General features: G+C 45.5%; 2 protein-coding genes across 4 annotated transcripts in view; both read right to left on the bottom strand.

The window, feature by feature from the left end:
* Nucleotides 1-2,687: 2,687 nt before the first annotated feature.
* klhl11 (kelch-like family member 11) lies at nt 2,688-8,710 on the bottom strand. 2 transcript variants are annotated; one of them, XM_076987160.1, is made up of 3 exons: nt 8,069-8,710; nt 5,284-6,893; nt 2,688-3,560 (listed from the first exon to the last, which is right to left on the bottom strand). In XM_076987160.1, exons 1-2 carry the CDS (start codon nt 8,599-8,601, stop codon nt 5,306-5,308), a joined length of 2,121 nt encoding a protein of 706 aa, XP_076843275.1. In that variant the 5' UTR covers nt 8,602-8,710; the 3' UTR covers nt 2,688-3,560; nt 5,284-5,305. The 2 variants fall into 2 exon arrangements, with proteins under 2 accessions (XP_076843275.1, XP_076843274.1); XM_076987159.1 differs by having other exon boundaries at nt 2,688-6,893.
* Nucleotides 8,711-11,282: 2,572 nt separating this feature from the next.
* LOC143487860 (ATP-citrate synthase) overlaps nt 11,283-15,605 on the bottom strand; it is a 49,423-nt gene continuing 45,100 nt past the window's right edge. For both annotated transcript variants that reach the window (XM_076987102.1, XM_076987103.1), the window contains 4 exons: nt 13,474-13,587; nt 13,145-13,227; nt 12,960-13,036; nt 11,283-12,846 (listed from right to left, as the gene is read on the bottom strand). In XM_076987102.1, coding sequence (XP_076843217.1) covers nt 12,752-12,846; nt 12,960-13,036; nt 13,145-13,227; nt 13,474-13,587 — 369 coding nt within the window. In that variant the 3' untranslated portion in view covers nt 11,283-12,751. The remainder of the gene's footprint in view (nt 12,847-12,959; nt 13,037-13,144; nt 13,228-13,473; nt 13,588-15,605) is intronic.

Below are 15,605 nucleotides of genomic sequence, written 5' to 3'. Positions count from 1 at the left end.
ACCAGGGTCAGGATGGTGATGAGAGTTAGGATTGGAGCATTAACCCTAACAAGAGAGCTTGGCAGTTTTAGCTTAACGGCAGTCAATAAAATTGACTGAAGGATATTTGAAGGAATAAGAAGGAAGAGGCTTCGGTCAGACAGGGTAGTAGTTTTAAACTGATTGTTTAAAAACGTCTTTTTCAGCTTACTGCTGATCTTCGCTTGTATCAGTCTCTCCTGTCCCTATTCTCCATGGAACTAACTGCTGCCAAGACATCATTCTACAGAGAGAAGCTGGAGGCATCTACATCAGATCCACGCAAGATGTTCAAAATCTTCTCTTCTCTCCTCAAACCCTCCCCCCCTCCAACTCCCACTTCTCTTACTGCAGATGATTTTGTCACCTTCTTTGAAGAGAAGGTCAATACGATTCGCAGCACCTTTTCCCTAGTCCCTGTTCCCACTGTGTCCCCTCCTACTCCTCCCTTTTCTCTAACCTCCTTCTCTCCTCTCTCAGCTGAGACGGTGCTTCAGCTGCTGACATCCAGCAGTCCCACCACATGCCCTCTGGACCCCATCCCATCCACACTCCTCCAGACAATCTCCCACGAACACCTCCCTTTCATCTCGACCATCATCAACAACTCCTTATCTTCAGGAATTGTGCCATCATCATTCAAGGCGGCTAGGGTGGTGCCAATCCTAAAGAAACCCAACCTTGATGCCACCAACATCAGCAAGTACAGACCGGTATCTCTCCTCTCATTCCTTTCTAAGATCCTTGAACGGGCTGTACACAACCAGCTATCCTCTTTTCTCTCACAGAACCAGCTTCAGGACCCCAACCAATCTGGCTTCAAGCCGGCACATTCTACGGAAACTGCACTCATTGCAGTAACTGAGAAACTCCATGCGGCTAGAGCAAATGGACTATCATCAGTTCTGATTCTGCTTGACCTTTCGGCTGCCTTTGACACAGTCAATCATGAGATCCTTCTGTCCATCCTCTCAGGCCTTGGTATCACTGGCAATGCATGGACATGGTTTGCATCCTACCTGGAGGGTCGTTCCTACCAAGTAACATGGGGAGGATCAACATCCACGCCATGCAAACTCTCCACCGGTGTTCCACAAGGCTCAGTACTGGGTCCACTTCTTTTTTCCCTTTATACCTGCTCTCTGGGTGAGTCAATATCTGCACATGGCTTCTCTTATCACTGTTATGCGGATGACACCCAGCTCTTCTTTTCCTTCCCACCCTCTGACACACAGGTTTCAGCTCGAATCTCTGCATGTCTGAAAGACATTGCCTCTTGGATGGCAGCTCACCACCTAAAGCTTAACCCAAGCAAGACGGAGATGCTGTACATCCCTGCAAGAGCCAGTCCTCATCGTGATCTTTCTATCTCATTCGAGAACACCGTGATCACTCCATCCATGGAAGCGCGTAGCCTTGGTGTAGTTGTCGACAATCAGCTCTCCTTCACGGCCCACGTTGCTAACACAACACGATCATGCAGATTCGCCCTTCACAACATTCGGAGGATTCGGCCATTTCTCTCTAGGGAGGCCACTCAGGTCCTTGTCCAGTCCCTTGTTATCTCAAGACTGGACTACTGCAACTCCCTACTGGCTGGTCTTCCTATGTATGCCATCAAACCCCTGCAACTGATCCAGAACGCTGCAGCTCGGTTGGTCTTCAACCTTCCCAAGTTCAGCCATGTCACTCCCTTGCTGTCCTCCCTCCACTGGCTTCCGGTAGCTGCCCGCATCAAATATAAAACCCTGGTGCTGGCCTACAAAGCAAAGAATGGTCCAGCTCCTCCTTACTTGATGGCCATGGTAAAACCCAGATGCATACCTAGAGCCCTCCGCGCCTCAAGTATGTCTCGTCTTGACCCTCCATCATCCAGGACACATGGGAGACAAGCATCCAGACTTTTCTCTGTCCTGGCTCCAAGGTGGTGGAATGAACTTCCCTTGTGTGTCCGAACATCGGAGTCACTTGCTGTCTTCAGACGCCGACTGAAGACCCACCTCTTTCAAGTGCACTTTGCATAATTATGCTTTGTCTATTGTACTTTATCGTCTCTTTCCTCAGGTATTGTGCATAATTGGGTTATAGGAATTGTTTACTGTCTTTTTCCTCAGGGGATGTGTATATTCAGGTATAATTGTTAGGTATCATTTGACTTTCGTCTAGTGGTTTTTCCAGCTTAGAGTACCTTGTGTTCAGGACTATCTATTCTACCTTGGAGATTCCAAGCAACTACATAGCACTTTTGTAAGTCGCTCTGGATAAGAGCGTCTGCTAAATGCCATAAATGTAAATGTAAATGTAATTTTGTTTGAGACTCATTTTGTTAAACTTCATATTAAACAAAACTTTTATTAAAAATAAAAATGCTGAAATACAGACAAAGGTTGAGAATTCATGTTTCCTCAAAGCGTCAGGGTTAGAAGGTTAGGGATTTATGGTTAGAGGGTTTTGGTTAGAAGTTAGCGTACAGTATATTTAAGGACTTCAGGTTTGGGGTTGAATTTTCTGTACTAAAACAAATCTCATTAACTGCTTAAAATGTTAAGTAGTTTGTTATTGATGAAAATTACTTTCATGTTTAATATGTACAATTCTTTTGCTGTATAATTAAAAGACTCCTAACTGCTGTGCAAAACCAATTAACACAGGGACACCGACATACAACCTCAATTTAAGAAACTGCTTTTATTGCAAATCTTTCCGTTCCACATTTGATTGTGCATTCCCAATATTACATGCAAAGCAAAATATATATAATATACGATATATATCCTTTAAATTACTTTACAAGGGCCCACACAGGGGAGAACACACCCCTTTCTATGGACATTTCTGGCACTTTTAAGCTCCTTCACACACTTGTACAGGTTTGGGGTTAAGGTTAGGGTTAGCATGCACGCAGAAACAGGAATATCTTTGGACTCAATCACACTTTCACTTCTGCATGAGACAAATCCCAGCTGTCTCCCCATGTAGATAAACTGCTCCAGCTAGTGTTTACAAATTACATACTAAAGAAATAATGTACACTAGCACACTAATGTGTGCCCAGTATGATTTGCACAAGCTTGGGAGTTTTGAAAGGTTCCATGTACAAGTGAGACTACAAAGCTAGATGGCAGTACTGCTTGTCAAATTTATCTCTAGTCAACATTTAAGTCTAGTCAAATAACTTTACAAAAATCTACTACTCCATAACAGCACCAGTCAAACTATTTCAGTCTGAGGTTTCTGGTACATAAAGGCCTGTGCATGGATTGCCAGGTGGATGTGTTCTTCAAGCAGACATGTTAAGACTGTTGAGTTCTACTCTGTTCAGCTGCTCTTTAAAGTCATATAAACAAGTACAGAAGCGATTAAACTCTCGTCACTGATGTCTCTGCAGCAAAGCCAGATGAACACCTCCCATTTCTGCAGCAAAGCCAGATGAACACCTCCCATTTCTGCAGCAAAGCCAGATGAACACCTCCCATTTCTGCAGCAAAGCCAGATGAACACCTCCCATTTCTGCAGCAAAGCCAGATGAACACCTCCCATTTCTGTAGGAATCAGAAATAAAAGCCACCCAAGCTGGAGCACTTGAGCAATAAGACACTAGCACAAAAATTACATTCTGATAGAGGACAAATTGGATAAAGGAAAATACATTTAATGAAGAGTAATGTTTGAATGTAATAAAAATATTAAAATAGCTACCAAGTGGCTTTAGGAAATAAATGACAAAAAAAATTTATACAAAGGGGAAAAAACACACACACACACACACACACACACACACACACACACACACACACACACTTAATCTTCATGCAAAACATGGAACTGGTTATTTCCTTAGCTGGCTAATCTGAATGTCGTCAGTTTGAAGATGTCTGACAGACATGGAATGGCTTCTTACTCATTTCTACAAGGTTAGTAGTGCAATACAGTGGGACCATCACAAGCAGGAATGAGGTACAGTGAGGACCGTACACATCAAAGAACCAGGATCTCAGTGTTGTACAGCAACGTCTGTTAAAACGCTTAACTGAGGTAGACAAACAAACAAAAAAAAAACTCTAATAATGCAACTCCCATCCCCATCCATTTAAGACACTCCCATCCTGAAATCCTCCTACAATAACGATCCCTTCCCTCTTGCTCTAACAAACATGACTACGCAGCACCCTCCACTCACAGGTGCAGTCTCAATGTGGCGCAGTCTCAAAGTAGACAATCTTATCAGGAATGTTGTCCTGGCACCGTTAACTGAAAGAGCTACATAAAGAAAAGTCTGTTTATAAAATTGTAACAAAAACCCAAAGACTCCTTTTGTCATCCACATGTGAACTCCGTGACCTGTGAACCTAACTACTTTTGACATATCCTGTGATTGACTCTAGCTGAAAACGATATCTCCAACTCTCCACAGGAAGTGAAAATCAGGACATGCTTCCTGCCACTGCTCAACATCTGCAGCTCAGAAAAGCTTCACCCACAATAATGAAGCAAACCTACGACTGACATGGAGTAGTTCAACTTGCAAAAGCAGAGATCTCAACATAAGCTGGACAACCAGGCACAGTGCACTGAAGTCTGAAGGGGAGTTTAATAAAGAGGCAAATGATAAGATATGGTCCAGCATGATCAGTCATTTCTTCCTTAATTCATCACATTACACCAATCAGATTCTCTCCACTAAATCTAATGCATAATTCTGTGAATTCATGAGTCACTGCAGAGGTCATGATGACTGGCTTTACTAGGTCAGGGGATGGAGAACCAGTCAGGTTGGGGTTCTTCTCATGGGCAGCTCGCACTCTTAGCAAGCACAGAGGAGACCAACACCAGTACTGCATGTTGTGTTAAAAAAACGGAATGGTACATTACCTCATTACTACAAGCAGCAAAAATTAAGGCAGATTTAAGCAAGGCCATGAAGCAACGCTTCAATTGTACACAGGAAACAGGTATAACTGAACAATATACTTTAAGATGATCTGACAACTTCCAATAGATGTTGTTCATGTTCTTTACATTATTTTACGATATATACACATTGGAAATAAGAAATACACATTAGAAATACTCTCTTCACAATCCTTAGCCACGTCATTTACCTTTCTCAAAACAAATACTGGACCAAAAACAGACAAATAACTTACAGATAACATACACATAAGATATGTACAGCAAAACAGAAACAATTCAGGGGCATGAGAAACAAAATCATGCCAGTAGCAGAATGTTATCAGCATTGTAGAGAGATGATTATCCCATTACCCCCTCTAGTGGCATGGAGGACTCAGCACTCGATCTGGGACTGCAGCTGCCTGCGCAGGGTGAGTGTGCGGCGGTGCAGCTGCTGCATCTGCTGCATGCGGTCGCGCTGCCTGGCCAGGTTCTGGGGCATGGGGTAGCGCTGGCAGCCGTACAGGAACCGGTAGGGCACGCGCACGTGGCAGGCAGTGGCCCGGCAGCGCGGCTGCGGCATGGGTGGCAGCAGCAGCCAGCGCTTGCGCTCGGCGCAGTAGCGATACGCCTCCTTTCGGTACTGCTTGTCCACATCATCACTGTTCTTCCAGCCACCGATGACGAACACATCGTCCCCTAAGTAACAGATGGCGGCACCCTCGATGCTGGTGACTTCTGGAGGGAGACTCTCGAGGATGTCGTCCGTGATCCTGCCGCTGATCTTCTGGCGAGCCACATCGTCTCGGATGCTGGTGTAGCTCCGCGGGCAGCAAGAGGCGGTGTGGTAGAAGTTAGTGGAGGCCACAGCCATCTGGAACAGGCAGTAGTTATCGATGAGCGGGAGGGAATCCACTTCCTGCCATTGGCGACTGTCTGTGTCGTAGCGTGTGGTGACCGTTTTGAGACCGTCGTCATTGTCCGTGTCAACAGGTGTGCGTGCTGTAACGTAAACAAAGCGGTCCTCCACGCTGACGGCCTTCACGTCTCTCAGAATTTTGGGCGCAGATTCCAAGTTGTGCCACTTGTCCTGTTCAGGGTCATATACACTCACATCCTTGAAGCCAGGGCTAAAGTTACCATGGCCACCAATGCTGTAGAGAATGTTCTTGATGCAGGTGAGCCCGAAGGAATGCTTGCGTGTGGTCAGGTTGCTCACCTGCTCCCAGGTGTTGCGGTTAGGATTGTACCTCTCCACCGTCTTGGCGAAGCCAGGCTCCATGGACCCAGCCACATACACATGTGACTCTGTTGCCGCTATAGCATGACCATCCAGGTGATTGTGAATATGCGGGAGATTGACCCAGCGGTCCTCATATACAAAATACCCTACGCACTCGCTCAGGTAATCCCCACCTTCAGACACGCCCCCCACCACCATGATAACGTCCATGTTCTGGCCAAAACGTGGCTGGAAGGCAGCCATGTGCGATGCCCAGAATTCGGCATCGGCCGACTTGAGGTTCTCGAAGCGAATAGCATGGCCCTCCACGGCATCAGACAGCAGCTGCAAGCAGGCTGGAGTCCGTGCTACTAGAGGTTCGTTCTTCACCACCCTCGTCAGGTAGGTGGGTTTGATCTGTGGTAGGCGGAGGAGACGGAATAGCTCCTCAAAGTATTTCTCACGTTCTTCACCATTCTTACGCACCCACTTCACCACAGCGTCGAACAGCACCTCCTCAGAGTCCACGGTGATCTCTGCATCAGACAGCCAGTCGCGGACCAGGTGGAAGGGGAGAGTGTAGAACTCCTCATCCTGGATGACCTTGTGGAAGTTCCGGCGGATCATGTCGGCAGCACGCAGTGCGAGCTGGTCCAGGGTGTACATGTGGGCCAGGCTGTGCACAGCCACACAGTTGGTCAGGCTTAATTTCCTCTTCAGGAACTCACCACAGAAATCCTTAAGCTGCACCAGAAGGAACCTAACAACACACAGACAATGAGTACACCTGAACATGCAATACAATGAACATACAATGACTAAACTGTCTCACTGAATGACAGGAGCGTAATGGTATTGTGTCATACGAAAGAGCGACCCCTCACTCTGAAACCACCATTCCAGAATATACTCTGCATAAAAGTATAAAATATAATCAGGTTCCAATATTTTCAATAAGCTACTGTCTACAGCTGTTACTAATTAAAATACTTTATTATTAGTGACGATTTTTACACTCGTCAACAAAAACGTCACCATTTCCTCCTGTTAAGCCAGTAAGTCTTAAGAGGATGTGGTGATCCACTGGCAAGATTAAAAAGGAATGACCCGTACCACCAACAATGTCTTTAAAATAGCAGACCTGCGTACTGATCTATGTACTAACGTTTTTATCAAGCCATATTCTTCCATTTTTAACCCTAGCTTTTTACAACTTTGGTTAAGCTGTGTATTTCTACGCTGGAAAAAAAAAGTTCCAGACACGCGAACGTGCCTCAGTCACTGATGCTGAACGTTATTCTCTTAATAGCAACATATGTAAATAGTGTTTTGAGTTCAAGGGCTTAACCCTGGAGTTGAGTCTCGTGTTCATTCTACCTACTATCCCCTTATCTAGGCAGGTGCTATACCTTAGTACAGGTTACATGTCACAGGTATAACACTTCAGGTATCTAGCTTAGCTCTGACTTAGGCAACACGTAGGTGTCTGTCTTACAGCGGTAGAGTCTTCGTCGCATGTTTATCATGGTACGCGCATGCGCAGGCTCCAGAACAGCAAGGGTGGGGCAATATTTTTGAAAGGCGACCCTTCCGGGTTTATCATAACATGAAGAACCGCGGCTCCTCCGGATTACAGTCCGGATTACAGTTCCTCTGCTCGTCTGTGTGTGTGCTTGACCTAGTTGTGCCGGTCTGTGCGTAGGTATCACCCAAGCATGATGGCAGTCTGATATTCTCCCCTTGGTCATGCATTCTAACTGCTGTACCTTTACGTTTATTATAATTTCACAGACAAAACGGCAAACTACATAAACAATCTATATATCAATAATTGTGTTCACTGATCGATAAAGCCTAGGACAAAGAGAAAGTAGCTACTTTAACAGTTGCGACCTACAATCCCTCGCATACAGGATGAGCTGCCAGAGAACCGACCTGTCCGCCAGCTCCAGCACGTCGTGAACATTGGCGGTGCTCACTCGTATTTCTCCGGTGTACATAAACTGGATGACGCTCTCCACCGTCTCCTGGTCGGGACCGGCCTCGCTGCTCCACTCCTTCATCTCCACCCGTCGCGACACAGACTCGGAGAACTGGCCCCCGAGGAGCGGGGTGAAGTAGTCCGTGGCTGCGGCCAGCACCGAGCGGTGCGCGCTCAGCTCAAAAGTGTCGGTCGTGTCCGCCGCGGCGCCGCCGCTGCTGAAGGCCAAAGTCACGTCGCAGAAAAGCCCGAGTTTCCTCTGCTCGTTCTGCCTCCGTGAAAGCTCCGAGCAGTGGGTAGCAGAGGCGAATTCCTCGGCCTCCTCCGAATCTCCATCACCAGCTAAAGCTCCGGCGGTGGTGGAACCGCTGCGGTTCGTGTCCTCCGGGTTCGGAGCTGCTGCTGCTGCCATGTGGCCGTCAGCGTTTCTGATCCGTAAAAAACGCAACAAACTGGTTCGATAGAGAAGACTGAGACACACGAACATAAACACCGGGGGACACGGACATAAACACCGGGGACGTGGACGAGCTGGCGCTGCTATGGCCGCCGCACAGCCAACCTGCCGCGTCCTCCTGCGTAACAGCGAATTAGATCCTCTTAAAAATATACAAATATACACCTCATTAACAAAAACCCTCAATACGGAGTGGAACATGCTGCCAAACCGCTGTGAAACTACTGTGATATATATGTTACCTTAATTATTTTCTCCTATATATATATATATATATATATATATATATATATAAACATTCAATCCAGTCAATCCAGTATGATGCATGATTCTCCCAAAAGTCAAACGATGCATGGTGTTTACTATTAACATGTTAACATAAAGTGCGCAGAATTGCGCTCAATGTTATGTTCAATCCAGTCAATTGAGCGCAATTCAGCGCACTTTATGTTGAATATGATTGAATTTTAAAAGACCAGTTTGACTTTCTTAACCTAAACAACTTGAAAGTACCTATAGAACACAGTAAAACGTTAAATTCGGCACTTTTAGGTGAACCACAGTACCGCTTTCTGAGACCAGCTGTTAGGATGAAGACGACAGCTGTGCCAATGTCTCCCCACGTTTGAGCCCAACTCAAAACGAGATGAAACAAACGGAGTATGTGCTGGGCTCCCTGAAACCCCTAACTCTAACCCTAACCCGCAATCAATGACCAATCTCAACTAAGTAGACTAAACACTTAACGTGGGAAAAACATAACCTGGCTTAATATACTAAAGTAACGACACAGGAACACCAAACTCTTTCACTTGTCCCTGCTCATAAAGACTCTATAGGCTACTGAAGTAATGACGAAGCTGTGAAATATGGGGGAAAGTAATACTTTTTCATATTGTTTTCCAACTCATTTAAACTATTATGAGGTAAAAACTTCGTGACCTAACCCCAGTCACTGACCCGTCTTACCGTACATATAAACCCGTTGCTGACTGATGTCATTTTAGTACGGACTGAAGACGAAAGTTTACTGTTGTAGACAATTATACTTTATTGTTGTTTAAAATAGAAGTTAAATAGAATATAAGTTAAACTGAATGTTTAACTTAGGCTGTAATGATGAATAATATGCAGTATCTCTACATTGAAGTCCACTTTAGTCCATTTTGAATGTGATATGCACGGACGTAGTTTTGGGGGGGGGGACGGGGGGGACATGTCCCCCCCACTTTTTCAAAAGCCGGTTTTGGTCCCCCCCAGTTTTTACAGTTAAAACCAAATATTTAAGTAGTGACAAAGTCATGTCCCCCCCACTTTTTAACGGTAAAAAAACCAATATCCAAATAGCGACAAATCTAGCACTAGGATCATGCAGCACCCCCCCCCCCCCCCCCCCCCCCCCGCTTAACAGTTCGCCACCCCAGGTTGTGTCCCCCCCACTTGTGAAATCAAAACTACGTCCATGGTGATATGTGTAATTACAGTATTTGTGGTTGTTACATCTGTGTGCTAATAAAAAGCATTGATGCTTAAGGGTTAATTGGGTCTGGGGGTATTTAGTATTTAATTAATGGGCATATGTGAATAGACTGTGGGCTACATTTGTGGGTTACGTGGGGAAAGACCAGCTCCATTGGCAGCACTGAGGTAATGGATCATTGGTCTTGTTTTTGAAAGCAAATAGTTAACACCAAAATAAATGAGATATCTGATCATGTAAATACTACAGATCATGTTCCTACAGTTCCTGTCCATTCTAGTTCAGCTCACCAACCAACATGCAGTAGCAGAAATGCTGGTTTCCTACTACACAAAACCCATTAGCTGTTTATACATTACCCACATACATTGTGGACCTCACCAGTTTCCAGATCCATATGTGTAAGCAGAAGTGATTTTGAGTAAGACTAATCTAGCTAGAAGCTAGAAGAGACCTGAAGGAGACTACAGGTGGGTAGAAGAGACCTGAAGGAGACTACAGGTGGGTAGAAGAGACCTGGAGGAGACTACAGGAGGGTAGAAGAGACCTGAAGGAGACTACAGGAGGGTAGATGAGACCTGGAGGAGACTACAGGAGGGTAGAGGAGACCTGAAGGAGACTACAGGAGGTTAGAAGAGACCTGGAGGAGACTACAGGAGGGTAGATGAGCCCTGGAGGAGACTACAGGAGGGTAGATGAGACCTGGAGGAGACTCTGCAGAATCTGCTAAATGCCATAAATGTAAATGTAAATGTAGATGAGCCCTGGAGGAGACTACAGGTGGGTAGAGGAGACCTGGAGACTACAGGAGGGTAGATGAGCCCTGGAGGAGACTACAGGAGGGTAGATGAGCCCTGGAGGAGACTACAGGAGGGTAGATGAGCCCTGGAGGAGACTACAGGAGGGTAGATGAGCCCTGGAGGAGACTACAGGAGGGTAGATGAGCCCTGGAGGAGACTACAGGTGGGTAGAGGAGACCTGAAGGAGACTACAGGAGGGTAGATGAGCCCTGGAGGAGACTACAGGAGGGCAGATGAGACCTGGAGGAGACTACAGGAGGGTAGATGAGACCTGGAGGAGACTCTGCAGAATCTCAAGGAGGAGGTAGGAGTCTCTCAGAAACTCAGAGGTCTCCAGATACACCGTCTTTACATGTGAGAGGTGGACAGAGTTTATTTTTGGTCTTTAGTGTATTAGCGTAAAGCACTAGGAAAGATGAAATCAACAGGGCCAGCGCAGAAGAGCTTTATTACAGTTTAGATTAAAAATCAAGAACAAAACAATTTACTTCATTTGACATTTAAATAACTGTATGGAGTTAAACATAAAAACACAAACTGGAGGAGCCAGTCTCCCCAACATAAGAAGTGAGACATAACTGAAGGGTTGCTGCTGTGAAGAGGAAGAGAAGCACAGTAGTTTGAGTGATGAACACATCTCGGGCAAGAACATGGTCCTGTTTGCATTTAGACCAACAGATGTGTAAACGTACCACCGTAAAGCCAACCGTCCATGTGTACCATTCAGTGGGAGTTAAAGTGCTGAACTGAATGCCCTAATGTTCCTCACCCAGCTTGATGTGGAGTGTGCATTCTTAATTCATACTATTGGGCCAACCCCTTAATGCCCCACATCATTCTGTAGCTTCTGTTGCAAACCAGATTCATAAAACCATTTGACCCTCACATCACAGTGATACAACAGAAGATAGATGTGCTATGAGAGCAGACACAGCACATGGTCAAAAAGAAACATGTTGTAGTTCAGAAACTGACCAGCACAGTAGAGCCTTCTTAAGGAATATATATTTGAAGCATTATTCTAAGTTAAAGGATAATCAAGATTTTTATCGTTAAGACATAGGTCATGGTTCACCACATCATGAACCTCACTATCATTTCAGTAATCACATACACCATCATCACTAGTTTTATTCAATTAAACAGTTGCATCTTAGTGTTAGATGAATGATCAGAAACATTAGTTACATGAAACTACAGGTAATCCACTCTACCATAATCCTGTTGATGAAACTACAGGTAATCCACTCTATCATAATCCTGTTGATGAAACTGCAGGTAATCCACTCTACCATAATCCTGTTGATGAAACTGCAGGTAATCCACTCTACCATAATCCTGTTGATGAAGCTGCAGGTAATCCACTCTACCATAATCCTGTTGATGAAACTACAGGCAATCCACTCTACCATAATCCTGTTGATGAAACTACAGGTAATCCACTCTACCATAATCCTGTTGATGAAAACATTGCAGCAGCCCTACACCAATTTGGGATTTGAACTCTCTCTTCCTGATGAACTTTCTGAATTAAAAGCAATGAGGTGGTTGTATTTGTGTAGTAAATGAAGACAAAGGAGAGTGATGGTTCCCCTCCACTTTAAAAGATTTGAAAATGTCTGAGTTCTGGATCTGCACCCTGTACTACTAACCATGTAAACAGCTAATTCTTCATTTCTAACCTGTTCTTGATCTAACCCTAGCATTGTTTGCCTGTGGGTTTCACTATGGAATAATATGACCTAGGTGTAGCAATGATTCACTAGAACAGACCTGATTTGTCATGTGTAGAAGACAGAAATGTAGGAAAAAACAAAGACTGAAAAAAAGAAAAAAGGAGAGAGAGAAAGCCAGAAAGAGGCTGGTCTGTGCAAACATGTTTGTATCTATGGTTACAAGATCACATGGACATGTGTTCTGGCAGCACATAGGAGATGTCGTCCCAGGGGTGGCGGTACAGACCTTGCTTCAGCCGTTTCTGGTCCAGATAGTGACCTGAACCACAGCAAACATGAACAGAAGGGTCTCCATGATGGATCAGACAATTAAATCAACACAAGAGCTATACTGAAAGCAGGCAGGGAGAGTTCTGATACGAGATGATTTACCAATGAAGCCCATACTGCGTCCTAGCACAAAGATCCCGTTCAGCGCTCCGATTTCCACAAACTCATCTGCCTCATCTCTGCAACCACAAACAAATAACCCGTTAAACAACCACAGACAAAGCTTCATCACGAGCAACATCCAGATTAATGCAGTGTGTTACTGGTCTTATGTGCATGGCCTTTACCGTGTGAACCCTCCACATGTTCTTAGCAAGTCCACAAATGCTACTCCAATAAAACCATCCACATTTAGGATCAGGTTAGGCTTCTGTATAAGAGAGACAAAAGACAAGAGCAGTAAAGAGAGAGAGGGAGAGAGAGAGGGAGAGGGACTTTAATATTTATTGTAAAAAAGTGTTGGTATGTAATAAAGTGATAATATATTCACACACGTGCACACACACGTGTACACACAAACACGCAGTTATATGCATGAACACACCTACACACACCCACACACACCTACACCTACACACACCCACACCCACACACCCACCTACACCCACACACACACCTTGGAAGTGGTGATTTTCTCTACATCGAGGGCGTAGTCCAAAAGCTGTGTAGCAGGGAAGTGCTGCTTCACAAAGTCCTTCAGAATCTGCACCCTCATATCAGGGTTGTTGATCTGAACACAGATCAGATGATCAGACCTGAACACTCTCAGAGGAACAACGCTAAAGACTATTGCAGAGTGTTGTGTACTCACTGATTTGACCCTGTGTCCGATGCCCAGACTATTGCAGAGTGTTGTGTACTCACTGATTTGACCCTGTGTCCGATGCCCAGACTATTGCAGAGTGTTGTGTACTCACTGATTTGACCCTGTGTCCGATGCCCAGACTATTGTAGAGTGTTGTGTACTCACTGATTTGACCCTGTGTCCGATGCCCAGACTATTGCAGAGTGTTGTGTACTCACTGATTTGACCCTGTGTCCGATGCCCAGACTATTGCAGAGTGTTGTGTACTCACTGATTTGACCCTGTGTCCGATGCCCAGACTATTGCAGAGTGTTGTGTACTCACTGATTTGACCCTGTGTCCGATGCCCAGACTATTGCAGAGTGTTGTGTACTCACTGATTTGACCCTGTGTCCGATGCCCAGACTATTGCAGAGTGTTGTGTACTCACTGATTTGACCCTGTGTCCGATGCCCAGACTATTGCAGAGTGTTGTGTACTCACTGATTTGACCCTGTGTCCGATGCCCAGACTATTGCAGAGTGTTGTGTACTCACTGATTTGACCCTGTGTCCGATGCCCAGACTATTGCAGAGTGTTGTGTACTCACTGATTTGACCCTGTGTCCGATGCCCAGACTATTGCAGTGTTGTGTACTCACTGATTTGACCGTGTCCGATGCCCACACTATTGCAGAGTGTTGTGTACTCACTGATTTGACCCTGTGTCCGATGCCCAGACTATTGCAGAGTGTTGTGTACTCACTGATTTGACCCTGTGTCCGATGCCCAGACTATTGCAGAATGTTGTGTACTCACTGATTTGACCCTGTGTCCGATGCCCAGACTATTGCAGTGTTGTGTACTCACTGATTTGACCCTGTGTCCGATGCCCAGACTATTGCAGAGTGTTGTGTACTCACTGATTTGACCCTGTGTCCGATGCCCAGACTATTGCAGAGTGTTGTGTACTCACTGATTTGACCCTGTGTCCGATGCCCAGACTATTGCAGAATGTTGTGTACTCACTGATTTGACCCTGTGTCCGATGCCCAGACTATTGCAGTGTTGTGTACTCACTGATTTGACCCTGTGTCCGATGCCCAGACTATTGCAGAGTGTTGTGTACTCACTGATTTGACCCTGTGTCCGATGCCCAGACTATTGCAGAGTGTTGTGTACTCACTGATTTGACCCTGTGTCCGATGCCCAGACTATTGCAGAGTGTTGTGTACTCACTGATTTGACCCTGTGTCCGATGCCCAGACTATTGCAGTGTTGTGTACTCACTGATTTGACCCTGTGTCCGATGCCCAGACTATTGCAGAGTGTTGTGTACTCACTGATTTGACCCTGTGTCCGATGCCCAGACTATTGCAGTGTTGTGTACTCACTGATTTGACCCTGTGTCCGATGCCCAGACTATTGCAGTGTTGTGTACTCACTGATTTGACCCTGTGTCCGATGCCCAGACTATTGCAGTGTTGTGTACTCACTGATTTGACCGTGTCCGATGCCCACACTATTGCAGAGTGTTGTGTACTCACTGATTTGACCCTGTGTCCGATGCCCAGACTATTGCAGAGTGTTGTGTACTCACTGATTTGACCCTGTGTCCGATGCCCAGACTATTGCAGAATGTTGTGTACTCACTGATTTGACCCTGTGTCCGATGCCCAGACTATTGCAGTGTTGTGTACTCACTGATTTGACCCTGTGTCCGATGCCCAGACTATTGCAGAGTGTTGTGTACTCACTGATTTGACCCTGTGTCCGATGCCCAGACTATTGCAGAGTGTTGTGTACTCACTGATTTGACCCTGTGTCCGATGCCCAGACTATTGCAGAATGTTGTGTACTCACTGATTTGACCCTGTGTCCGATGCCCAGACTATTGCAGTGTTGTGTACTCACTGATTTGACCCTGTGTCCGATGCCCAGACTATTGCAGTGTTGTGTACTCAC

Source organism: Brachyhypopomus gauderio, unplaced genomic scaffold (assembly GCF_052324685.1).
Source record: "Brachyhypopomus gauderio isolate BG-103 unplaced genomic scaffold, BGAUD_0.2 sc51, whole genome shotgun sequence".
NCBI lineage: Eukaryota > Metazoa > Chordata > Actinopteri > Gymnotiformes > Hypopomidae > Brachyhypopomus > Brachyhypopomus gauderio.
This window is presented reverse-complemented; position numbering and strand designations above follow the sequence as displayed.